Raw genomic sequence first — 27,196 nt, 5'->3', positions numbered from 1 at the left:
AGAAGAAATATTATATTGTTAACTTTGGTTTAAACTTCTTTCTCTTTAAAAAGAAAGTCTTCTTAATTTGTCATTATCTAATAAATTTTCTGTCAACAGCAAACTGGGAGGAGCTGTCAACTCCTTCAGGGCAGAGAGGCTCTTCAGAGAGACCTAGATAAATTAGAGGCCTGGGCAATCACCAGCAATCTGAAGTTCAGTGAGGAATGTGCAGGATTCTGCACCTGGCCAACCCTGATTGTCTATGTAGACTAGGGAGGAAGATGCTGAAGAGCAGCACTGCAGAAAGGGATCTGGGGGTCCTGGCTGGTGTGACGTTGAACACGAGTCAGCAGTGCCCTGGCAGCCAGGAGGGCCAACGCTGTCCTGGGGGGCATCAGGCACAGCATGGCCAGTCGAGTAAGGGAGGGGATCCTCCTGCTCTGCTCTGCCCTGGGGTGGCCTCACTTTGAGTGCTGGGGGCAGTTTGGGGCACCATAATAGAAGAAAGGTCTTAAGGTATTAGAGAATGTTGAAAGAAGGGCTAAGAGCATGGTGAAGGGTCTGAAGGGGAAACCTTATTGGGAGTGGCTGAGGTCCTTTGATTTGCTCAGCCTGGAGAAGAGGAAACACAGGGAAAACCTCATTGCAGTCTACAGCTTCCTTGAGAAGGAAAGAGGGGGGACAGGTAGCAATCTCTTCACCCTCATAACCAGTGAGAGGACCCAAGGGAATGGCCTGAAGTTGTGTCAGGGGACATTTAGGGTGGATACAAGGAAAAAGTTTTTCACCCAGAGCATGGTTGAAAACTGAAATGGGCTCCCCAGGAAAATGGCCACAGAACCAAGCCTGACAGAGTTCAAGGAGTGTTTGGACAATGCTCTCAGGTACATGGTGTGACCCTTGGGGTGTTCTGCACAAGGCCATGAGGTGGACTTGAGGATCCAGGTGTGTCTCTTAAAATACAGCATATTCTATGATTTTATGAAATAATATTCAATTATTTTATTTTTTTCTTTAAAAGAATACAAAATGTAATATTTTTCTGTACTTGTTTAAGGCTTAGGGGAAGGAGCAATTTCCATATCCAAGACAAAAAGTCTTCATATGGAGAGATTTCCTGCATCTTTCACACTTCTTTCTTGTTATAATTTCCCATTGTTCTACATACAAGGGAGTTTCTAAAACACAGTAATTGTGGTTTTTTCCCTTCAGGCCAGTCACTTGTGCTTTCCAGACCCAGAATGACACAGAACCACAGAATGGGTCAGGTGGGAAGTGACCACAGTGGGCCATCTGGTCCAACCTCCCTGTTGGAGTAGGGTCACTGGAGAACATTGAAAGGATTGTATCCAGATGGTTCTTGAATATCTTCAGAGAGGGATACTCCACAACCTCTCTGGGCACTGTGTTCCAGTGCAGGGTCACCCACAGAGTACACACCTGTGTGTCTCTCCCTCAGTCTTCTTTCTCCTCCTTGCTCTGTGCATTGGCTGGACAAAACCACTGCCTGATTGGTCCAGCCAGGCAGGACTGCAGTCCTCAAAACTGCTTTTGTGCCTTTGGCCAGCTGAAAGCAGCACCCTCAGGACATTTCTGTGGCTCTGCTGGCCACCTCCATCAGTAGCTGCCAAAATTGAGAGCTTGCTCCTCTGTCTGAAGCAGTGATGTATGCATTAAAGCATTTTCAGCCTTTGCTATTGTTTTTTTTTTTTTAGTATTTCCATTAATTTGCCCTTTGGTTTAAAGAGCCAGGATCAGAAAGTCCTCAGAATGAGCTTATTATCCTCTCAGCTCGTGCTTTATTTTTTTTCTCAATGTTGCCAAACGGAGGAATATTTTTTCTTACAAATAGGAACAGGAGAAATGTAAGAGCAAATATTGCTGACACGGAAGCCCTAATTCACATAAATATATATTTTAAAATTTAATTAAATTACTTACATTTTTTTCCTTTTGCCTTCCTATTTTCCTCATACTTAATCAAGCTTGAAAAAGCATTTAGTGATGGTTGTTTAATGCAGGACTAAAAAATCTCTGCTCTATCAATTTAACCTCATGCCCTGGATGATATTTTATTGTGATAATGTGCAGTGACAACATCATGACATTTTTTATAATCAGCTGTGGTCCCTGAAATTTTCTTGCCTAATTTTGGCCTTCAGTTGCCTCCTTAGAAACTTCATGACAGAGAACAGCAAAAATTCATTATGATCAACTGGAATAAGGATTTCATTTCTCACAAAAAATAGCATTTTCAAACAGGTGTACTTATATGGAGACATATATGACATTTTTTTTGCTTATATATCAACATATGTACACACATGTATATATTTCATCCTGGGTATGGATGAAAAGTCAGAAAGCTGACACTTTTCATGGGAATGAGATCCTTCTAATATCTCTTGTGATTTGCTAGCTGCCAGGCTCCTTTTCTTCCCAAAAAGGAGCAAGTGCAGGATTATGGGGAGCAGGCAACCTCGCCACCCCACTGCCAGCTAGCTGGAGCCTTGTAGAAGGAAACTTGTGTTATTTCTGTTGAATTTTTTATGGACTCCTGCAGGATTCATACGTGCTGTTTAATTCATACTTCCACAAGGAGCAGCGATCCTTCAGGGACAAAAAGTAATTTTCCTCAGTAAAACAAGTAATTTTCTGTGGCATGCAGGAGTGCTCTTCTCAAATGTTCCCTTTAGCTGCACCTACACTAATGAGTGCTCAGCACACTTCCAGGATGTGCCAATGTATCAGAACCATATTCAAATAGGGCTCAAGAAAAACTGAAAAAGAGCCACAGGGGTCCTGAAAGCTGACAATAGTGAAAGACACTCAGGTATTTCAATATATGAGCAAGCAGGGCCTTTCAGGAGGATAGAAATGATCTCAGAGAATGGGAAAAAGCTGGGGGGAAACCCTGAGCCAGCTTTTAGACATAGAAAGCTATAAGTGTGTCCTGCTTCAGAAACGCTCAGAGCCAATTTATAAAAGCTCAGCATTGTTGCATGAGTGGAGCATAGCTAAGGGAACATCACCCCTGGTTATGCAACAGCAAAGACAAGTTCATCATCCTTCATTTACCTCAGTAGCAAACAAAATACCTCTATACTGCCCTATGCCAGAGAAAATGTTTTGCTTTGGGATTTTTTCAGCTAGTAAATGACATAAAGTCCAACTAACATACCAACCAAAATTTATTTAGCACAATTCATATTTGAGAAGAGTGCATGAAAAGAATCTGACCTGTCCGTATGCGTTTCAGGTATGTATTTGGTGATGTCAAGGTTTAGGTATTTCTCTAGTAAACACCTCTCCCTCAGTTTATAAAAGGTTTTTACTTGGGATTTTTAACTCCCATCTTCAGGTGTTCAATTCCAACTTAACTCTCCTGTAAAAAGACCCCTTCATTTTCTAGGAAAATACAGTGAATATAATATTTAAACCAATATTTCAGCTTCTTCCCCTTCATATGTCAAACACATGATTTTTGCTTTTCATAATTTCCTTTCCTACCGCAGCCCACTATTCTTTTCTTCTTGTCTACCTCATGTATTCCAATTCCTTCATCCTGTCTCAATTTGCTTCAGTTTCTTCGCTTTATGAAAAAGCTGTGGAGCAAAACTTCCTTCCTTCAGCCTATTCAGCCTGTTTTGTCTTTCCATTTCTTTCTCCTTGCCCTTCTGATTTCACTCTAACAAAAATCTTCCTTCCTTTTCACATTCAACTTTTTGATTTCTTCTCAATTACCTCCTCCTACTCTGCATTGACTCAGACTTTATTCTGCTCCTCTTTAACCCTTCTGTGCCCAGCATCTTTCCTCCTCCCTGCATCACTGCTCCTCTCTGTACTCACTCAATATTCTTTTCAATTTTTTCTCCACCTCCTCCACTAGCTTGTTATCTTCCCTAGTTAAATTCTCTCCTTGACTCATTCAGTGTTATTGTTAATAACAGTAGAAAAGAAGCCTTCCATAGAAATCAAAAGAGATCTCTGCCAATGAACCTGACAATATAAAAAGAGACCATAGAGACAAAGGTGAAGTGAACAGAACTGAAGAAGGCAATGGCACCTAATGGGACCATGAAGTCCTTGTTTAGTTTTCCATCATTTTGTTGTTTCAGTAATCCTCTACTGAGGGAAAATTGGGCTAGGGATTGAAGTACCTGCAAATTTCACTTTAGGTAGGTAGCTGTTTCAGATAACCAAGTGGGAGTGATTTGACTGTGTCACTGGAGCCATTTGTCAGAGACATCCATATTCTGCTTTCTTTTCCAGTATTGTCTGCAGAATTTATTCTTCTGCCTTACAGAGCTGACACTTTGTCGTACAAAGCAAAAAGAGGTCAGTTTGTTTGCTTGTTTTTAATCTTCAAATATTTATTAGGGCGTACATCCCAGTAAGTTAAACTTTGTGAAATCAGATTTAGTAAAGGCTCATATGTTGCAGGCAGGCAGTGTGGCAGGCTATCCCTAATCTTAGTCTTTCTCCTCAAACAGCTAAGGGTCTTTGTCTGGGCCAAGGAGATCTTATCTTAGATCCACTAGCCTTAGTAACACATATTTCACAGCATTTTATAAACTGTCTAAACATCTCATCTGGCAGATAAAAAATTATTTAACAGGTTTAGAAGTGTAAGGAAGAAAGGGGCTTTGGAAAGGTAGTCTTTGCCTAGTTTTCTGTTGGGTTTTGCACATATTGGTGTCACCTACCAGGTGAGCAGGCAGCACATGAGGAGCCCAGTGCAGTTTTCTCTGCAGCATATTCAAATTCTTACAATGACAGTGAGATGAGAATTGTGGAGGAAGGAAAACAGGAGATGAGACAGTAGCAATGGAGCAGTAGTGAATGCAGTCCTGGGTCCACCTCCTGCTGAGCCAATTCTGTCTTGAGCTGGGAAGGGGAACAGAAGAGCACAGCATCCCTCACAGAGGTCTTCAGTTCCTTTTGCTCTCCATGCACTAATGAATTGCTCTGACTTGGTCTTTTATATTTAGAAAAATATGAGCATATCTTTAACTGTTGTACGTTGGTCAAAATGGCTCAAATGTCCAATGCACTCAAATGTTGTTGAGATGGACAGAGGGCACCAGAGTCTCATTTGGACCCACAAATTTATCAATACTCTAAGACAGCAAGGCTTCTGAAAGAGGCATTCCGGCTCGCCTCTGCTACCCGCAATTCACTGACATTTCCATGGTTTCTGCTTCTTCATATTTTTGCCAAGAGGAATAGTGAGCTATCCAGTGGTCCTGGTGGGGAACCAGCCATTTGGAACTCATTTCAGCTCAAAATGGTTTCTTGAGCCAGTTCAGCTTCTTTTTTTTCTAACTCAGGTTATTCTATGACTCTATGATCATGGTGTGTTTCGTATTAATCCTGTCCACGACTGGAAAGGACTGATAGATATTTGGGTTTTTGTCTTTTTTTTTTTTTCTGCTCCATTTGGTCCTTTCTATATCAGAAGTTATTCTATTTTGACAGAGAGATGACACTGGTGTAAAATGTGTTATCTGAATTGTGGAGGCCCTTCAGTGGTGAACAAAAAGAGATCCAGTGGAAGATATTAGGTAGGCACAGCTTTGTTCCCATAGGGTCTCACTGCCAGGCCTTATGGCAAAAGATGCAGTAATTCAGAATAAGGAATGTACAACCCCAGCACAACTTCCAGTTTTAATATTATTTTCAACTAAACTGAAAATAATCTCCAACAACAATACACTGTGTAATTAACACAGCTTGACTTTCTGTCAGTCAATCTTCATTCTTTTAAAAATGTCCAAGTCAATTTGGAAAAAGAACTCCACAGGAAAAAAAAATACATCACCACCACCAAAATTAAAAATTATTATTAAAATGAAATAATTAAAAACCATTAAAAGTGTTACTCAGCTTCTTTATTAAGTTGTCATAGATCAGGACAAAAATTAATATTTAACAAATATTTTGGATGTGTTTAGTATGGTTTCTTCTTTCTTTCCTTGGTAACAAAGAACTTAGTAAATGGCTTTCTGTTTGTTAGAAATATGAGGGACATGTAAAAAACTACATGAGTGAATATATTTGATATTTCAGCTGTAGCGTCATGTGTCATTTTAAATGAAAAAAAAAAATAGTGTGGGGGATGGATGGCTGAAAAGAGGAAGGCAGGATCAAAAAAAGTATACCAAGAAGGAGCTGAGGCAGCTGAAGGAACAGGTTAAGTGATGTTTTAAGACTAAGGAGTAACATGACAGGAAGTGCAATAGAAAAGAGGACAAAAAAAGGTCAAATTGAAGATGGTTAGGAAGATCTAGTTCTTATTTTTTTTGTATTATTTTGGAGCTGAGTTCTTCAACAGTCCAGTCTTGCAACACAGTAGAAAGGAAGCAAAATTAAATGCTTGTTCTTTTCAAACTTACCAGAAAAAAAAACACACATAAAATTACATCATGTGTAATTTATTAGTTACTCTTATGACAATCAAAAGCTTTAGTTGGGATCAGGGATATGGCAAGGTCCTTAAAAGCATTTCAAACCTGGTGCTAACAAATGAAACAGTTTATTTCTTTTATTTATAAGATTGAAGGACCCACTGCCCCTACTACCAGAAGGGTACCAGACCTAGAAGCAGTCTCTGAAAATTAACAGGGACTATATCAGAAGTTATAGGAGCACTGCTCACCTATTTAATTCCCATTGCTTTAATGCCACGTTCTCACCTGATGAAACAGGAACTATTCCTTAGGTGTCCCTTTGATGCCTTCTTTGCCTCAGGAGGCAGAGAGGAGGAGCAGATTGGTATTTTTCCCTTCCCTTTGAGTCACTGGAGATTTTCACAGCTGGAGACAATATGTCAAAAAGATCCATTAGTAATTTATAAAATTCTCAGCTGCTTGGCTGTGTATCATAATCACAGGTTCAGCTTTAAGTCAGTCACCAGGGCTGGAGTCATCATGAAATTTTTCCTCTAGTTCAGGTAGGCAGAAGAACTCTGACATTCATAGCAAGGGGATGACCTGCTTCCTCAGGTTGGTTTATTTTAAAAATCCCCTGCTCATTCAAGGCTGTGGCATTGTTCTGGATATCTTCCTGAAGTATCTCCAGATATTATAGATTTTGGCCTGTCACAGGCATTTTAAATTTGCTCTAGACTATTTAATGATATTGTGTGACCTGAAGTCTGCAGGGGCATGTGGAGGGCATGTTTTATACTTTGTCTGAAGCAGGTGTCTATTGCACTCTAACAGCTTCAGATCTGTGGACTGAATGACCACGATGGTCTTTTACAAATTCATGTTCCTATATAAAAGAGATTCCTAACATTAAATTTCTGTGTTCTGAGTAGATATTTTTAGACCAAGCTCAAAGTTCTTCCTCATAAACTTGAGTCTTTTGCTTTAAAGTATTTTTTTTTCCAAACTTAGAAGCATATTCCTTAATTTTCTTCAGTTTCTGTTATTCTTCCTGAGGTCTGAATTGACGATTAAAGTACAAGATTTGATCAGCAGTCTCACCAGTGGGAAACAGTATTATTTGAGATTCTTCTTTCTGGACATCAGCAGCATTGCTTGGCTAACTCTTTTTCAGGCAGGAATCCCCCCTCAGAGAGCTCCTCTCTCTGCATGTGGCTGTGTTATGATTGTGTCCCCTCATTCTCAGTGCCCATATTGGCCAGCAAAACACAGACCAATTTTCTTTACCTCTTTCCAGTCTAAAAATCAATTCCTGCTGAAAACGTCTTGCCAAATCAACACTGATGTGCATTTTATTCAAATAAACATTACCCCACTAACATTTTTAGCATTAATCTCCTCTGAAAACCAGTTAATCCACTGAATTCAAACCATGTTAGCTTTTAAAGTTCTCATCTAAACTGTCAAGTGGCACAAAGTCAAATGCTTCTTAGAAATCTTTTGCATTGAAACCAGCAATATGCAGCAAGTCTGGAAAGTTTGCCAGTCTGATGAGAAATCAGAAAAGAAATCAGCAAAGATTCACAGGAGACAACTGTGGAAATCTATCCTTAATGTAATAGATTATCAGAAAATATCTTTGCTGTAGGGGATGGCATCAAATGTCTTAACTTCTGCTTTGGAAGTAACATGAAGCTAAGCTGGAAGACTTTTTCATTTGGAATGGTCCCTACAGTTCATTTCTTCTAAAACTTTTCAAGCCTCCTCTTTCACCACTGATGCAACACTTACATCCAATTTTTCTTGTTCTGTTTTAAAAGTTGATAACTTCAGCAGTGGAGGTCAGTGAGCTCTAAACTCAGACCACTCTGCTGCAGCACACCTGGAATGCTTCTCCCCCTGCATTGAAGGTAGCCCTTGAACTTTTCCATCCACAAAAATCCCTAGGTTCAGGCCCTCCTGATGAAGGCTTTCATCGCAAGATGAAATAAATTTTTTTTTTTTCTGAATCAGTGACTCCATGATTTGAATGCAAAGTCTTGATACTGCCTTTGTTGCCAAGCCCTGAAAATGTCACTCAGTCTTTGGTGTTGTCGAGAGGAAAAGTTTGGGTAACGATCCTCATGGATGGATGGTTGGATGGATCTCTTCAAGGAAGTCATGGCACCTGCACAGTTATCCTGGTCACCAGCCAGCTTTTTGGTGCTGTCAGGAAGCTGCTGTCATGAATTTGCTGTCCCAAGGGGCATAATGGTGAAGATGTCTTCTGTGCCAGGCTGGAGATTTAATTTAAACCTGCTGCATCTGCAACGAAACTCTTTTAGCTGCTATAATGGCAGGTGTAATAAGCTGTTAGTACCTCAGAAAAAGAACTTTTGTCTTTTGCAGTGCATCTGACAGAGCTGAGGAAAAGGCTCAAACCAGTGGGACAATTTGGTATCTAGTTTTGGTATTCTGGGGTCAGATAACAGCAGGTGCCTGCAGCAGGATTCTTGTGGTGGAGAGTTTGCTTTGTCCTTCTTAAATGTAATTCTGGCCAAAATCAAAAGGTGACAACAAACCAAGCCACTATTGGATATTTTTTAAAAGTTAGCTAAGCTGTCAGTCTTCAGAGACATAGTAATACAAATAATTGCTTTCATACCTTCCATATTCCAGCATTTGTGAAGAACTGCAAGCAGCTCAAAGGGTCCTTTGAGCAGACAGATTATTTCTCAGCCCTTGAGACCAGTTGTCCTCAGCACACAACTCTCAGATCCTGGAAAATCTTTCAAGGTTTTCAAGTATTTTTATTTTTCTTTAGAAGATTTTGTCCAGGGAACAATTTAAAAGGCAAGCCATGTTTATTTCTTGCTATTAAGTTCTCAATATCAGCTCTGCTAAAAGAAAAGCTATTTGGGTCAAGTTCTTGTGAAATAACATCTACAGATTCAGACTGGTGGTTTGTGCCATGTGCCACCTTCAGCTGAACAGTCCCAGCTGCAGACAGACAGTCAGTGCAGACACAAAACCTCCACTACTGAAACTGTTTCAGGAAAAGTAAAAGAATATAGAAGGACTTATTTCATAGTCCTACCAAACTTGGCTCCTCAGTGTTCTCCCTAGGTCCTCTCTGCCTCCTGCTAAACAATTTGTAGGTTAGTTTTCAGGTTATTTTTTAAAATCTCTATGTCAGAAATTTCTTCGTGTTTCCAGCTCAGCCTTCCAGACCACAAGGGAGAAAGGGGCCTAAAAAAAAGACTCATTATACTGTAATTGAGGGTGCAAAATACCCCCCAAACCTTAAAGGTGACTTAATTGTAGAATTTATTAATGATAAGGCCAGTAAAGATCATTACAGCTTTGTAGTTAAAAATGCTTAGATACATTTGTAATAATAAAACTTATATGTTATTCTTTATTGAGAATGATGATGATCTTCATTATATGGAATAACCACTGGAAGCCTCTATCTAGAGTTCAATTAAGAACATGCCACAATTCTCTGCTGTGCTACTTCTACCAAAAATGTTCAAAAAGTAACACCAAGTTATGAGATGCACTAAGTTTTCATTTAAGATATAAATACAGCACACTGATTCTCACATTTCTTTTAGTGACACTGTTTTTCTTCTTTAGCTGTATGGCCTTCCCATCAGAGAGTTCATTAGCATGACCTGTGCCTTAAAAGGCACTCACAAAAATCCTCTATAGATTGATAGAAGCAAAGGACTGCAAAAAGTATTCAAAAGGCCTTCTGATCAAGTCCTCTGCACTGAGCCTCAACAGGCACACATGCGTATGGCTGTGTAAAAACTCTGATTTTAAGGAAATGCTGTGATCTGAAAACAGCTGGAATCCTCTGTTACTTATCAGAAATTACAACAGCCTTGGATAATAAATTCATATTTTTGAATGTTTACTGCCTTTAGTTTACTATAGTTTACTGCCTTGGCTAATACATTCATATTTTTGAGGTGATTTCTCACTTCTTTGCCTCTCCTTTAGTAACAACCCTGCATTAAATCCCTGCTCAACAAAGTCAACAGGAAAATTCCCATGAACTTCAACAGAAACAGGTATTCTCTGTTTTTCTTCTTGATTTAGATGAGTGGCCATGGAAATCTTTGGCTGACAGATTTATGTAGAGACAGCAAGACACCCAAATTTTAAATCACTTTAGCCTGACTTTTATGTGAGTGTGCGCTTTGGGAATGCATTTAGATAATTTTTATATTTCAGTGTAAATCCCGAGGTAAAATGTCACTTCTAAACCCACATTTAGCAATTTTTCATTTAATGGATTTGTGATGAAGTGTTGAGCTTAACGGGAGAAATTAAAAGTTTTTTTGCAGAGCCCTGATGACATAGATACAGTTGTCTCTGCCTTGAGCAAGGGAAAGCACTAGATCATCTCTCTGAGTCTCTGTCAGCCCTATGATACTTCAACATAACTAGCTTGCTTTTAACTCCAATCAGACATACTTGCGGCTAAGGCACACCAGAAAATAAAAAGATGTCACAGGAAAAATAATGTGATGTACCTGTTTAAATCTGTTTGCTACAGGAAGCAAATAACCAGACTTAGTTAGGCTCACTACTAACAGGTTTTCTGTTCCTATATAAGATGTTCTCTTTGATGTAAATCTCATGCTGAGATGCTTTCTCCATATAATGATGAGGAGAAACACTAGAGCTGCTAACAAAAGGGCCAATGAGAATGGGGTTTCATCTTGCCAGAATTGCCCAGGATTAGTAAAACATCATCCTGTGGATGCAGTCTGGTCTTCCCTCTTTCAACTGCTCTCTGATGAATTCACATATCAAAACAACTTAAAAGGAGACAAGGCTTTGCACAATAATAGAAAACAAATCTTTTTTGTTTGTTTTGTTTTTACACAAGACTTTAAGGTTCTTGAGCATAGAAAGAATCTGAAAAAGCTACTTAAAACTTCTGATTTAGATGTGCTATGGTTCTAATTGGTTCTTTTCATTTTAATCTTGTCCCAACTCCTACAGAAGTGGATGAAAATCTCTGCAGTAACTTCAAGGGCTGATAGATCTGCCTCTCAAGCTTCTCAGCAGGGATGCCCACTCTTGTTTTCTAACCTTCTTGATTATTCTTTTGAAAATACCAAAAGATAACATAAAAAAGGATAAGAAATGACGCAACCTACCTGTTTATTTTGTCTAACTTAAAACTAATTATAAAACAGTTCATTGCCCTCTGGGTGGGTATAATGTCCATCCCAGGAAAGAAGGATACAGATCTTCCAAAGGAGAGAAACAAGTTACAGCAGAGGTAAAGGACAGGGGTGAAACTGGGTGGCTCATAAAGGGCCTAGTTGGGTTCCAATACAAATCTCCGAATAATAAGCATTTAAAGCTTAAAATAATCAACATTTAAATTAAAGACCAAAATTTAATGGCCTTAGTATTTGTAGCAGCATTTTTATCTTAGGAACCTGCTGCGTGGGGTGACATATTTGAGAATCTTTGCTGAAGGGGTTAGAAATTCCCCAAACTGGCAGCCCCAGGATGTTGTCCATCAACATTAGATAGTCAGCCATGCCAGTCTGCAGACTCCCTTAGATATTCTCTGGAGACGTGGGTGAGAATAGAGGGACTAATTGCTTGCCTTTGACAATACTGCTTTTAATCCTTATGAGTATCCTGCCATCTGCCTCAAACAGACATCCAATAAAGACTTTGGGATTTTTATGAGCAGCAAAAATATTCTGTCTTAGCAGTGCCACATGGATTTCCTTCCCATGTGACCTGCTTCCAGGGCTAGAAGATGTAAACCTAGTCCATGACTAGTAATGAAGTTGTGCAGAGGAGCTCCAGTCAAGGCAATACTTTGGTAGGTTCCATAGAAAAATTCAGTCCCATTCTGTGGTGTCATTATTTTATTATTCTCTTACTTTGTCTCTGAGGGCAAAATAAACGAATAATAAAATAATAGAAACAAATGAGCAAATGGAGAGAAAATTTTGGATTTATTTTGCAGCTGGTTAATTAATATGCTGCTTTATTTCTCAGCTGATTAGTGCTCCCCTTTCCCTCTTCACTGAACTTAACCATCAGCTTGACTAAAGTAAACTCCTTATATGCACCCAGTAAAGATGCAAAAGCAGGAAATCACCTAGCAGGAAATAGAATGACACCTTGCTTCAGTTATCCTGGGAATCCACAGGTCAGACCAGTGTATCTTGTGCAGTACACTGACCTCTAAAAAATTTAGTTTGATAAAACCCTTTGTAAGCCTTTATTAGTTAAACATGGTTTGATCTCCGATCTTTGTGGGATCACACCCCCAAAGGTGAGTGAGGATGGCCCAAGCAGAGAATGATGTGGGGAAGAAGCTGGTTCCCATCACCAGCAATGACACAGTCCCTGTGAGATACAGCCCAGAGCCTGTGCTGCCTGAGACAACCAGAGAAGGGTATGAATGAAGGAGCTTGGGAAAAGAGACAAAGTTCGTAGAGAAATGTTGTGTGCCAGGCAGTTTCAGAGTAGTTTAAATCTCTTTCATATCTAAATTCCCCATTTTCACATCTTACAGAACGTGTCAAATCTTTTTTTCTTTTTGTCCCACTCTTATTAAGTAAATATCTAAGTAGTAACTTATGACAAAGAATTATACTTGCAAAAAAAAATACCAACATAAAATATTGTCTGGTAAAATTTGAAAAATGTATATTGCTTTTCAATCTGTCAAGACCACCTGGATACAACTGCTCTCTGAAAGTTGAGATTGTATTGACTAATTTTTGCCTGATCTATTTAGGGTTTTAGGAGGCAAGTTTTTAAACCTGTGGGTTTAATGGTTTTGTTAGGTCACTACCTTTTTTGTGAGCTTTTCATTAAGTGTCATCGTCAAAAATTAAAAGAGCTGTTTTGAAGAAGCAAACTTTTACACGATTCATGGTTTGTGAATTCACCTGCCAAAGACAGACTACCACTTTCCTTGACATCAAAACAGAACCAAATTTATACACACTTCAGACTTTGCTCACGGCTTCTTGGTTCAATAAAAAAAGGGGGGAATTAAATAGTTTCCTTGTTGTACTCCCAAGGGAATCCCGCTAAGTTAAAGCACATTTTAATCTCTTGAGCCGGCAGCTTTATTAGTAAGAGTTCCCCAATCTTCGGGGAAATCTAATTTCGCAAATAGATCAGAGTCACTTCAAACGCAGCTTTCAGTTGCCATCCACCGGGGGACAAACGGGGAGGAGGAAGTTTGTCAGAAAAGACCCTCTCTGAGCCCAAGAGTGATTACCAGAGGTGTCTCCATCGACTGCCACCCACCTAAAGTCGATAGTACTCAGATGAGTACGCCGGTGTGGACTATATAAGAGAAGCGCATGGCCCTGAAGGGCGCATCCCCCATCTCCGGGCGCAGCACCGAGCGCCCCACTCCGCGCCCGGCGGAGCCTCCGCGGGCACTCGGGCTCTGCGCCGGCGGCACCGCAGCTCGCTCCGCAGCCCGCACGCACCCGGCCGCGCTCGCCTCTGCCTGAAGGTAAGCGGCCCCAGCCGGCCGGCTCTCCGGAGGGGATCTCGGCGGGGAGCGAGGAGGTGCCGCTGCCCCGGCAGCGAGCCGCGGGTCGCTCCCCGGGTACTGCCGGGTTTGCCGTGCGCCCCGGCACGGCAGGGAGCGAGAGAGGGAGGGAGAGCCCGGAGCCGTCGGGGAAAGCCGGCTCCCTTGAGGCTCCGGTTAACTCCTTCTCCCAAGAGGATTTGCAAGGCAGGCCAGCTAGAAAACAGTTTGTAAATAACAGAATTTCCCTCCCTCCCTCTTAATCCTGCCCGTTCTCTATAATTAGAATAGCTTACTTAGGGCATTAAGTGCTGCTCTCGAAGCCGCAGCCTGCGGTAATTGTTTTCGCCCTTTCTACCCTGATGTGCAGCACTTCCAATGTAACCTGCTTCTCAGTGAACTCCATCCGGCTGCCGTCCGTGCTCGCTCCCCGAACCCCGGTGTGGCAGTGGACAAGTCTGCCCCATCGCGGGGGCTCCGCCGGCAGAGCCCGCGGGCGCGGGGACTCCGGGGCCAAAGGGAGCCGAGCAAATCTCCCCAAACCCCGCACCGCGAACATGTGCGGCGCGCTCAAAAACCTTCCCCTAATCCGTGTCTATTAAACGCAGCCTCCGCGGAGCCGGGCGAGCGCGGCGGCACCGTACGGGGCTGGCGGGGCCGGCGGGTGGCGGCATATCGGTGTCCCCGCTCCGCGCCCCCCGGTGTCCCCGCTCCGCGCCCCCTCGGTGTCCCCGCTCCGCGCCCCCCTGTGTCCCCGCTCCGCGCCCCCTCGGTGTCCCCGCTCCGCGCCCCCCGTGCCCGGCCCCGGGCGCGGAGCGGCGGGCGGGGGTGCCCCGGGCGCGGCATGGGGGGCGGGCGGGTGGGGTGCGGGCCGGGCCCGGTCTGACCGCCTTCGCTCTCTGCCTCCTCCCAGCGCCGCAGAGATGCGAGGGGCGAAGAAGCGGCAGGCGCTGCCCGCCATCGTGCTCCTGCTGCTGGCCTCGGCCCCGCCGCCGCCGGGCGCCGAGGGCAGGGACGTGCCCGCCGCCGGAGCCGAGCGGGGGGCGCTCCTCGACATCCTCCTGCAAGCCCTGGGCGACGAGGGCCGCCCGCTGCCGCCCCGCCCGCCGCGCAGGGAGCGGGTGATCTCCCGGCGCTACAGCGGCGGCGGTGCCCCTCCGACAGAGCCCCGCGCCGCCGCCGCCGCCGCCCCGCCGCCCCCGCGGCTCCTCGCCGCCGCCCGGCACGGAGGTAAGAGACAGGAGCCCCGGGATGCAGCCCCCTCGGATCCCGTCCCTGCCGCTGCCTCCGGCGGCCGAGCCCGACGGCTCCTTGGCCGGCGCGTCCCGCTGCGGGAGGGAGGGGGCGGGCGAGCGGAACGCGGGTCGGGGATGCGCTCCCACTGCCGGGGCAGCGCGGCGGGGGCTCTGCCTCGGCTGACTTCGAGCCCCGCTGAGGGCAGCACGGCCCAGCCCCGCTCCCCGGCCCGAGCTGTGGGGTATCCGAGACAGAAGGGAGGACAGGGTCACTGGGGCTTCGGCACCTTCGGCCGGGGGGTCAGCTGTGACCACCATTGAGCTACAGCCCCTCAGAGCAAGCTTTCCAACTTCCCGGTACTGCAGCGCAGCCCTGGGGGAGCCCTGTTTCTCGCCAGTCTGAGGAGTGCTGCTCTGATGGGCACAAAGAGAATGAATGACCAATCTGAGCAGCAGCTCTCTGGACGTACTCCTTTAAATTTCCTCTCCAACTTTGCTGGTTCCCATGTGATGCACTTCTCTAGTTTCACAGGGCAGGTGCAGAAGATGCAGACAGAGTTGGGCATGGGGCTTATTTCACCTTTCAGAGGATGCTCAGACTGGACAGAGAGCACTGGCTGGGACGGCCCAGGCCTGGCAGGGACAGGCAGGGACAGTTCAGGACCAAGCACAGCTGCCTGGTGAGACACAGCTCAGGGCCAAGCACAGCTGCTTGGTGACAGTTCCACTGTCCTTGCCCAGGAGACTGACACTGCCAGGCTTGATGCAGAGCCTGCAAAAGCATTTCCTCCTGGAGTGGAGCTGCCTGAGGGCTTTGTGTGAGTTAGGATGGTGCAGTGCCACAAAAAAGGAGAATCTAGTGACTGTCCCTGGCTGTGGCCAACTAATATTTCTCTCTTGTTGCCTGCCACAGACCTTGCTGGAGAGAAACCACGCTGACGAAACCCAAGGAAGTTCAGTTTCTTAGGGATTTGTGTCCCTGGAGAGCGCCCTTGTGGCTGATGGCTGGTAATGGGTGAAGCTGAGATGCAGCCCTCCTCAAGTCTCACTGGCAGACTTTTTTCTGTTCAGTAGCCTGTTTTAAATGAAATTAGGCTCCATTTTCGAAAAACTTGAAGTTGGGTGACAAATTGAGAATTTAATAGGAGAACAACTGATTGGTAGGGCGGCACTTGTGCAGGGAGATTGCTGCACATTCTAAAGAAACTGGGCTAAAATTTATCCATCAAAAAGTAAACAATGCTCTGGCCATGGAAGATTCTCATCTTGATCTGCTCCAGGTATTGCACTGTACATCTGTAAGGGGTTGTAATGTCCCAGTGAGCTTCCAGATATTCTTGCTTTTCCAGACCGTAAAGTCTCTGGTAATCATGGAAAGGCAGCCCAAACCAGATTGCCACGGATTTGTGTGCTGACTGGACAAGATGCTGCAGGTTATCAGCATGACTGGTCATAACTGTTTATTTACTGTGGCTTGAATTCTTTATGTGCTGTGGACAAGACCACAGCCCAAGGAAAAAAAGTAAAATGGTTTTTCACAGCAGAGTACCTGAAGTCTTACATTCTTCTTTTCAAGAGTATGAAAGATAGAGTAGTATAAACCTGAGAATTAGTCTCAGGTTTATACTTTGCCATAATTATTGCAAGAATTACTGTTATCAGGCAGTTTAAGGAAAAAATTCTGTTTTGAACGGCAGCCTCTCCCATTTGAGATATTTGCTCTTAACTAAATAATTCTATTTAACTATAGAAAGTAGAAATATTTCATAATATTTATGTAACTTTGAAGGGGAATTTTCTTAAACCCATCAGTATTATACACAGTAAGATAGTGTTTTCTGTTAGTTATTACTTTTAATAACTATGTTGTACACAAAAGGAACAGATGAACATCCTTAGAGAAATTCTCCAGTTGTCCCTGACATAGGTACAGTGTCCTAGGGGCAGCCACAAAGGTAGCTGTCTCTCCAGCCTAGAAAGAGCAGATCTAAAGTTTAAATAATACTAGTCCCATTTTTATATTCATCTCATTTTTTGTTACCAACACCAAGGATACAAATTAGTACCTTTCATGATGGTGTGTACTTGTTTTTTGGGATAGAGGACTGTGACAAGTCTTTTCTTACAAGTAATTAGCCTATTTTTATAACTCCTGTCACCAACACATGAATGGCAGCTTTTTACTCCAGCTGGTAGTACCTGATCATCAGCTGAACAGAGGGCTTATCTCCCCCTCAGACAGGAAAGTTGTTGCATTCAGTTGAGTTTTCAGCCAAGCATTTGAAACTGGAGTTATGTATTTTGATTGTCTGTAGCTGCTGAAAATCAAACCCAAGTGTCTGATTTAAAAGACAATTGAGCAGCTAATTACTTCTTTTGTTTGAAACAAAAAGCTTCTGAAGTAGTGCTGTATACAGAACAGAGAATGCAAGACAAATGATTTCTGTGTGTTTTCTCTTTTCTTTGGGTCTTTTCTGAGGATGCCACTCTGTATTATCAGTGAGTTAAATAGCAGGAGGACTAAAATGTGCTTCCCCTCCTGTTCTCTCATTCCCTCACTTTCAGGACTCTCTCCAGCTTTAGTCTAGCCACTCACTGAGCTGCACCTCCTCAATCACCTTTCTTTTATTTCATTTAGGGGCTTGGTTATCTATTTCTATTGTGAGAAAGCTGACCTGGAGTACCACTGGGTGAATTCTAGGGCACAAGGCAAGTGGCTACAGCACATGTCCAGGGAAGAGCTCTGAGAGAGGATAGGACCTCCTCCTTAGATTGATGGGGTCCTGCTCATTTAGCTCAGGCTGTAATGGAAAAGCACAGCACCCACAGGGCATCTTTGATGAGGCAGGAAAAAGAGTGAAACACTGACCTGTCAGACATTGTACATGTACCACTCAGTTCAGATGCTTAAAGGGGATATGAAAGCAAGAGTGGTTTTGTTCTGTGATTTCCCATCTGGATGTTGCCTGCAGGTGGTTCATGGACAGCTCCTGGGCCAGAGCTATGCCATGGGAATGAGTTGTGCTCTACTTCCTGTGATTTTGTCACAGGCAAAGGGGCAAGCCTGAACAGAGTGGACACTCAAACCTGCTCAGCTGTGTGGGACAGTGTGATGCTCTGACCTGCCTGCAAAGGACTCTTTAGGTCTTTCTTGCCCCTTAATAACCAGGGTTATATTCCATGTCATGTGCTTCTTAACCATTAGAAAATTTGTGTCATGGTTCTTGTATGACCCAGAACACTAACAATGCAATAGAAATACCAGTTTCACCAACACTTTAGCTGTCTTAACTTCTTATTTCTTTTATCCCTACATGTTCAAAAGTATTATCTCACACAGATCTGTCCCTGTTTTTCTTGGTGACCTGGTTAATGAGAATGAGCACTTACTCTGAACAGTACCTTTAGAAGAAATTCCAGCTACCCAAAAAGCAAGCTTCGTATTTTCTAGGATTCCTGGTAGGATGACACTAAAAATACAAGTTGTTCCTTAGAGTTATTATATCCAGGAGGATTAAAATTTCTGTCATAACATCCTTTACTTGCCTGATTTCCATGAAGTTATCATGCTTGAGTGTGGTTTTATATTTTTCACTAAGAAGTGTCTTAAAGTTTTTTAGTCTTAGTGATGAAAGCTCTTCAATGGGTAATCTTTTTTATAACCATCCCCTGCTTCTGATGCATAACTGTGGTCAGCTTTTTTTATGAAGAAAGCATGTATTTTCACAAAGGGAAGATTCAGCTTCAGGTTATTTTTGGATGTCACGTCAGGGGAACTAGAATAGTTTGTCATTCTTTTTCGATTTTCTTTGTTACATTTATCCAAACACTTTCCTCAAAACCAGAATAGCTTCCATGTAATTAGATTTAAAGAATCTTAAGAAATAAAAAAAATCTGCTTGACTATTCTTTCCTTACATATTGCCCACCACAGTGGAGAAAGGAACTATCTGAACTTACAAGTGTTAGGGAGCTGAAATTTCCCTTTTGTCCTGGGAGACCAACAAGACATTTTAAAACATTTTGAGTAGTCATTTTTCAAGCATGAAGGAATGAAGACAAATATTGCTCTGAGTTTAAGAGTATGTTCAAATTAGCCTCCTGAGCATATCTACTTCAGATTTAGAATAACATATCAGAGAAGAGAATTTGGCCCTCAAAATATTTAAACTTTGAGGGTGCACTTAGGAGTTCAGTTTAATGCCAAAATTTCTTACACATCAGCAGCAGAAAACTAAATTGTGCTATGACATAGTGCTAGTTTAACCATTATTCACCATGAATTAAGTTTGAAAAATATGTTTGAAGTTTATTTTAGTTTATGGTTAAATCAAACTCATGTATCCTATGTAAGGCATAAGAAAAGTTTTGGTGTTTTTCCTCACTTAAAGAAATCTCCTGTAATGATAATTTCTCCTGTAGTGATAATTACAGCTGGAAGTCCCAAATTCTGAAAAATCTGCTGTGCCTAACACAAAACTACTTCAGTGAATGTAATTACAGATCTGGAATAAAAAAAGGGGACCATTAAGGAATGTAAACTTTGTCTCTAAGAAATTAAAATATATGATATGACATAACACAGTGTTCTTTGTAATACTTAAGTCTCATCTGATAATTATTCCTGTAAATAAGCTAGTGGGGTTTTTTTTGGTTTTTTTTTTTGGTTTTTTTTTTGGTTTTTTTTTTTTACTGTATTGCGTTAACAGGAATTGCTGGGCATTCAGGAGACTTAGAAGCTTAGAAGAAGATAAGAGTTAATAAAAATTATAGAGAGTTTGGTGGGAAGAACCATTATCTCTGCTTGTACCATGGTTAGGTGTCAGTTCCACCCAAAAAATACCAGCCAGCAGGATAGATTTTCATTTCCTTTGATGAAAGGAAGTCCCAAACACTGCAGAGATTGTCTGTTCCTTCAGTTCTGCACAGTGCTTGGACCAATCATGGTTATGATGGCTTTGAGATCTGTCACACCACTGCTACATTCCTGTCCCCACTTGCTTGGGGTTTTAGGTGTATTGTGCAAAATGCCTTTTAACAGCAATACTCTGTGCTTGGCAAATAGAACTGCCAGACAGTAGAGCCAGGCCACTGAACAAAAGGCATCTGAAGTCTGAGATGAGACAGAAGTCTTCCATATCGTGGTGGAGAATGTCAGGCCCATGGACCAACCCTGAGAGCTGATGAGGGAGTGAGCAAAGATAAAATGTAGTTATTGCATACATGGAGACCTAAAATATAGTGAAGTATAGAGCAGTGTTTCAAATGAAGTGAGCTCCAAGGGGTTTTGCTCTCACTCCCATTAATCCCAGTGAAGGATATCTGAGGCATTATGCTGTCCTGGCACAAAAAGGGAGAAGCCTCATTGAACTGCAGTACCCTGAGCAGCAAACATTTCAGAGTGCACTGTGCTGTCCCAGGAGCAAGATAGGATGTCAGCATATGGAAAAGCTTTTCTGTTGAGCTATTGCTTTGATAAATATGAGGAGGTCTTCTGGGTTTTGTTTTAGTCCCATTTAATATTTTTACAAGACTTGTATTTAGCACAACAAGAAACCCAATTACTAGTGTGTGCAGCTCTGGCCCCAAAAAAGGGAATGTCAGAATTTTCGCTGTATTACACCAGGACTTCTCCAATATGCAGCAAAGTGAATAGCAAAGAAAACAGAAGTTTGGTTTCAAAGTAAATCTGCATGCATTACCATCTGTAGTTGAGGAGCAGCATGAATTTTGTATTAGTCTAGCTTGGCCCTGAGCCTGTGAGCAAATTGAAGAGCTGATATACATACATATATGTATGTGTGTGTGTATATATATATATATATATACACACACACATATATATAGACAGATATATCCATATATATATACACATATATATGGTGTGTTTTTTTCCTTTACATTATGCACAATTTGATTTTTCTATCAAGAAAGAATGGCAGGTGTTTGTGTTTTTGTAGTTTGTTATTTCAGGTGCTAGTCTGTCAGGGAGAGCCTCTGAGAGGTGGGAGAAGGGCCGTGCACAGGTATAAGGCTTTGTAATACATTTATTGTTTGATAGGAAGCCTCTAGCCTCACACCATTTCAAGTGTGGAGATGATGTTGCTTTTTAAATAAGCATGTATACAGAGAAGAAGATATGAAAAAAAGAATTATACATACATCCACGCATCTAGGCACACAGACTCCTCTTTTAATTAATAAGGTTTGAGGGCAATGTGCATGAGAATGATGTGATGTTTTGGACCCACATGTGATTTAAGAGATATAATTGGTGAATTATATCTCTTAAATCACATGTGGGTCTAAAATTATGTTATTAATGTGAATAATATTATTAACGTGAATTATAAAGGCTTATCTTTTCTGAAGTACTTAACTCAGCATAAAAATAATTGCAAAGTAGTGATCACTGTGGAAAGTTATAAACAAAACTTCATAGCCAATGAGATGCTCGAGAAAGATGCACCATCTACAAAAAGAGCCACTGAGAGGCTGCAGAGAGAAAGGAGTGACTGGCTCCATGCCTAAAATATATGCAAGGCCACTGTCTGCATTGAGATCATTTTATTCTTAAAGAAGATCTCTCCAAGTCACTTAAAAGTAGTTTTTGGGAGGGGAAAAGATCCCCCTTCTTAACACCTGTTTTCTAGAAAAATAAAATTTTTGGAGGTTTATCAAGTACATTTCACAGAAGTAAAAATACCCCAAAACTGAAATGGAACATTATCCTATATGAATTATTTGTAAGACTTGTTTTAAAACATACTGAATAAGTACACTTCAATAGTCATGATAAATATCTTCTTTTTCATTACATGCATTCAGATGACATCGTACTGAAAAAAAAAGAAAGAAAACAGCTCAGTTGTTTGCTTATGTTTGGCTTTGGTGGTTGATGGTTAGGCCTTTCTATCCAATTTAAGGATGAGTGCTTCATTTTGTCACTTGTGAATTAGAGGTTACTACTTTTGTGTATGTCCTAGAGGCTATTTACTCAGGTTTTGTGGGTTTTTAATGTTGGCCAATTGGAAAACAGTTGCTCTAGTGAGGAGTTTAATTGACTATTGATTACATACTGAGGGCACAATTCTTTAGGTTATAAACAAGATTTAACACATGAAGGATCCAAGCATTTGATTGACTAGTGTCCATTTTGATATTATCCTATGTTTTAGTATGTCTGTTTGTGTAAAGAAGTCATTGATGTGCAGTGCTCCACTGATTTTACCAAAAACGGTGCTTAAAAATGTATTTGCTTAGTATGGGCTTTAACACCAGTGAAAATACTGTTTGGAGTTACAAATTGTGGCTACTATTTGATCCTAATTCTTTGTTTTTAAAGACAGGGTCAAAATGTATGTAGCCAAGCAAAAACCTCTCATGGTAAAGGCACAATTTTGAATGCTAAGAACAGTTAAACTTTTTTTTGTGTCTTGCTGTTGTTGTTGTTTTTTGAAGTCTAGTAAGTTTTTCTTTCTCAATTCCAGTAAGTTGGTTCTAATGCATTTTAATATGTGTTGTCTTACTACATGGTTTGAAATCTGTGTCTTTGGCTTAAAGAAAAACATTTAAAGTTACATCAGCAAAGCAATTATTGTCATGTTCCTTGCAGATTTTAGACAGCATTCTGAGTGACATAGCACAAATCTAATTAAGGCTTTGCTACTCAAATTATTTTCTCCTTTTTTACTCAAGCCTCTAAAATAAAGTATAAAAGCAAAATAAAACCCTACTGGAAAACACCCAGACAATTTTTCTTCCTTAACCTGCACTGTTTATGATGACTTTGAAATGAAGTGTCAGAAAATGCCTCCTTGTCAGTATATGTGGCAGTAGTGGATGTATGCCCTGGATTAGTAAAACCCTTAAATCCCATTGGATTAAAATAAGTAAGGAGATAGCTGTGATGTTATTACTCTAATCATGATAGAGTAATTACTTCTTAGTCTGTTAATCATATAGCATGCCTAATACATGAGAGACTTCTCTGCTGTCACAAACTTCAATTCAGGAAATTTAGGAAAAAGATTTTCAGAACTTGTCTTTCACACAGTAAATTAAAAGTGATGACTAATAAGAGGGTTTCTTGTCACCTTCAGGGAAACCTTCTGGGTCAGAAGTCAATCTAGAGCAGGATAATTGCCTGCATTTGATACTAGGCACCTAAAGTTTCAATAGACCTCTTTGTCACCAGTAAATTATCAAAGTACCACAATTTGGGCTTCCCATTATTATATGATCAAATACCAGGTGTTTATATAAAGATAACATGTACAGATTTCCCCCTTTATTCAGTACCAAGTCACTTTTCTAGATATCAGTCAACTTTCATTCTTTCAGAAAAGGGATCACTACAAAATAAATAATTTGTGTTGATAGGACTGGCAAAGTTACGGCAAATTTACACTCATATCTGCTTCTCATGAACAGGGTGGCTCCACATTACCTACATGATGGAGTCACTCCATGCATGGATGTGTGATTCAGCTGCATGGGAATATGGAGGATCACTTATGTAAGATGCAGTGAGGGCTTTAAAAATCATTGAAATAAATCCTAGCTACACATTTATACTGAAGTCCACTGTTCCAGAACTGAGCATCTAATGGCAGAAGAGCCATCTTTACTTTTTGCTGGGATAGCTGTTTCTTTCCTGTCAGAACAAGGAGTGAGAGAAGGAGAAAATCTGGACATTAAATATTACAAATATGTTAAGTATTATCTTAGAATAAATAGAAAACTTCTCAAGTATTAGGGGACCACTTTCTTTGCAGTCACACTCTATCTCAGAATGCCAGGATAACAGTGACAGTGGTATAAAAAAATCAGAGAAATGTTAAAGTTGCTCAGTCACAAACTATAGAAAGTGTTTTCTGCTTTTTAATTTAAGGTTAGCTCTTTCTGCTCAGTACCTTTTGGCCCACTGAAATGTATGTTTGCATGTATATTACACCTGTTTATGAAGATCAAACTTCCAGTATTAGTATGTGTAACTAGCTCACTATCTTTGATTCATTTATATGTAATATTCACATAAAATATTTTGATCTTAGTTATGCTTTATAAGATGTCTCCTTATGTGACTATGATAGGGTAAAATGACCTTAGCCTGAATATAAACCTGACATATGATCCCTGGAAACATCTTTAAAGTAGTAGTTTAGAATAAAGTATCTAAAATGGAGAAATGGTACATTATTAATCCACCTGTGACAGTTCTGTATCTGTTCTAATTTGGAAAGAAATAGAAACATTTCTAAAATAAGCACAGGAAATGTAAAGTACAGTTGGAAATGTAAAGTACAGTTAAACATTATCATTTGCACAGCAATCAACCTGGAGCCTATTCATATTTAGAAAAAAGAGCAGGGTCTAATTAAGCTCTGGCAAACTCAGTTCTATTTCCTTTCACACCAACAGAGTTTGCTGTGTTTGTCAGTGCTCAGTTTGGCTTGCATGCAGTTAAGCACATGTCATCAGTTTTCATTCAGTCAATTCAACTGGTTCATATATTGCCTTTGATGTATTGCAGCTGTTCTTGTGTTTAATTTATGCAAATATTCCAAAATCTACATTTATTAGCAACCATGATAGCTAAACCAAAATGTTTTGCATGGAGTCCTGCAGAATTGCGCAAAGTGAATTTCCTCTTAATACTTAGATATATGTCATGTCTGTATTTTATCCTATGAGCGGTTTTGCCTTCAGTCAGGAGCCCTCCAATAACTTTCCAGGCAGAATTTGGAGTCTCTGAATTCATCTGAAATATCATTTGAAATATCTTGATAGTTTAATGATTCTGAGTAGCTAATTGACAAATTAATGAAAGGTATTTTCTGTTGCATAAAAAAATAGAATTTTTTTCAACAGATCAATTTCAATTCTATAGAATTGAATAGGGAACGATAACTTCAGTAAATAATGCCTTGAATAGTTCAATCTGTTTTTTCTATATGCCTCATTATTTTCAGTGAATTATCCTTTTGTAAGTTTAATGAACAATTAGCATTGTAATACATCTTTCCTCTTGGAAAGGGGGAAGTACATATTCACAGCTTAATATTCAAAATAGCAAGGGTGTCAAAATCCCCAAATTTTCTCATTTCAATTATTTGAGGAATATGCCATCCTGTTTATTAGATTTTTTTTGAAAGAGGGATCTTTTGCTTAAACTCTGTAGTGCAGATCTGTAATAATTTTGAGATTTTTTTTCTTTACTTTTTAAAATAAATATGTATTTTATTGTTTTACATGCTCACATCTCTGGCAGAGGAGAAAGGAAAAAAGATGAAGTATGCACAGAGTATGTTAACCTAGATCTTTATCCTTTCTAGTTTTAACTGTTTTCTGAAGTGATTGCTAATAGTAATAGCAGAAAAGTAACCACATACTCTACAATTGGCTTATTTCTTGATCCCACAGCATTTTCTGATGGAAACAGGGATTTGCTGAGAGGGAAAAAAAAAATCCATCCTTCTTAATGTTCTTTTGCCAAGCTAATATAAGGGTCTCCACAGGCAAGGATTAACTAATACAAATATGCTTTCTGAGCAGCTATTGAAGAATTACTAATAAACATAATTACAGCTGAGTTCAAGATATCCAACCTTGTAAATATATCCTGGTATAATTTCATTACGCTTGACTGAAGCCCTAGAAGAAGCCAATGCTTCAATCTCTTTGTTCAAGTCTTAATGAATTATTGGAAAGTGGCTGATTAAAAAGCATTGAATCAGAAGAGGCTGCTGCATTTTAAATGTTGCTCTCTTTGATGTTGTTTACCTCCCAAGTTGACTCATTTCCTTGGCCAAAAAGCTCTGCACATGAGGGTCTGAGCCTACTTTTTTGGACCATTATACTGTTTTGAAAGATAATTGGGGTAGGTAGCTCTTTGTTGAACATTATAAGTGCTCACTGGAACTCACACCTTAGAATAGAATTCTCCCCAGAAGTGGGGCACGACTGTATCGTAGCTAAAGGGGATAAAATGAAATAAGTGAGATGCCCAAGCAGACTTTTAACTTCTTAGAAACCACACTTTCCATACTTCTTTTTTTTTGTTCTTCTGTTTGGTAAACCAGTTTGTTACCAGTTTCCAGTTCCCTCCAAAATCGATGACTCTTCAGCTGCCCAAGGCAGAGTCTATAATGTGAAAATATCTGTTTGTGACACTGAAGTCACCGTGAGGCACTGGGGAAGACCTGTGGCCTACACTATGTACCAGCATATACTTGTGGAGACCTCCAGATCTTTGTTAATCAGAAAAGAGCAGAGGCATAAGGGATTAGAATGTAATGCATTTTGAGATTGGACCCAGATCCTTGACAGTCTGAACATATTCAAAGGTGTGGATGAAGTTTGAATAATTGGTGATCCCTTCATAATGTCTTAGCATTGTCCATTGCATCCGGCAGCACACATAGGAGGCAATCCCTCTGTGAGCCTTCACATTTCCCAGCAGATCACTTCCACACCGCATTGTTGCTTAAAGTAGAATCAACTAAGTGCAGTATCCTGATTCTTTTCACCTCCATTAAACTAGTCTCACCTTAATTTCTTCTCATTGCATGCATCCCCTACAATAGCATAGAAGGAGCCGTAAGGTTCCCCACTCAGACAATGGTTGACAAACACTCTGTTCAGATTGTGTGGAATTTTTCAGTTGAACCTGTCTTCACCCTCTGCTCTCTTAGAGTGGAGATGGGGGTTAAGAGGTTGGCATGCTTGGATTAAGGCTCTTTAGGGGTGACCTTGCACTTTGATTAAAGTATTAAGCATGGTCTGCACAGATAGAAGTGACCCAGAGTACATGGGTTTAGAGCTTCTGAGGTATCTCACTGGTGACATACCCTGGAAGAATCCTCAGTTGTATGTCTTCTGAAATACCACAGAAGAAGCACCAGAGCAGACCATGCCTTTACCTCAGTCACAATAGCCGAAGGATTATTTAAAATTAACCATATAGGTTTAATTTGAAGAGGCAAGTATACAGGCTAAGGATATTTGAAGCATGGTAATGAGGAATGTAGCCCAGGCCTAGTAATTTACTCTTTCTCATAAGAGTA

General features: G+C 40.9%; 1 protein-coding gene across 1 annotated transcript in view; it reads left to right on the top strand.

The window, feature by feature from the left end:
* Positions 1-14,816: 14,816 nt before the first annotated feature.
* Positions 14,817-27,196, top strand: part of ALKAL1 (ALK and LTK ligand 1) — a 32,202-nt gene continuing 19,822 nt past the window's right edge. Inside the window, exon 1 of the mRNA XM_058820090.1 lies at positions 14,817-15,123. Within this exon, the coding sequence (XP_058676073.1) occupies positions 14,817-15,123 (307 nt within the window). The remainder of the gene's footprint in view (positions 15,124-27,196) is intronic.

Source organism: Ammospiza caudacuta, chromosome 1, assembly GCF_027887145.1.
Source record: "Ammospiza caudacuta isolate bAmmCau1 chromosome 1, bAmmCau1.pri, whole genome shotgun sequence".
NCBI classification, from domain to species: domain Eukaryota; kingdom Metazoa; phylum Chordata; class Aves; order Passeriformes; family Passerellidae; genus Ammospiza; species Ammospiza caudacuta.
Note: the sequence above shows the minus strand (reverse complement) of the source record. Positions and strands in the feature narration are given on the sequence as shown.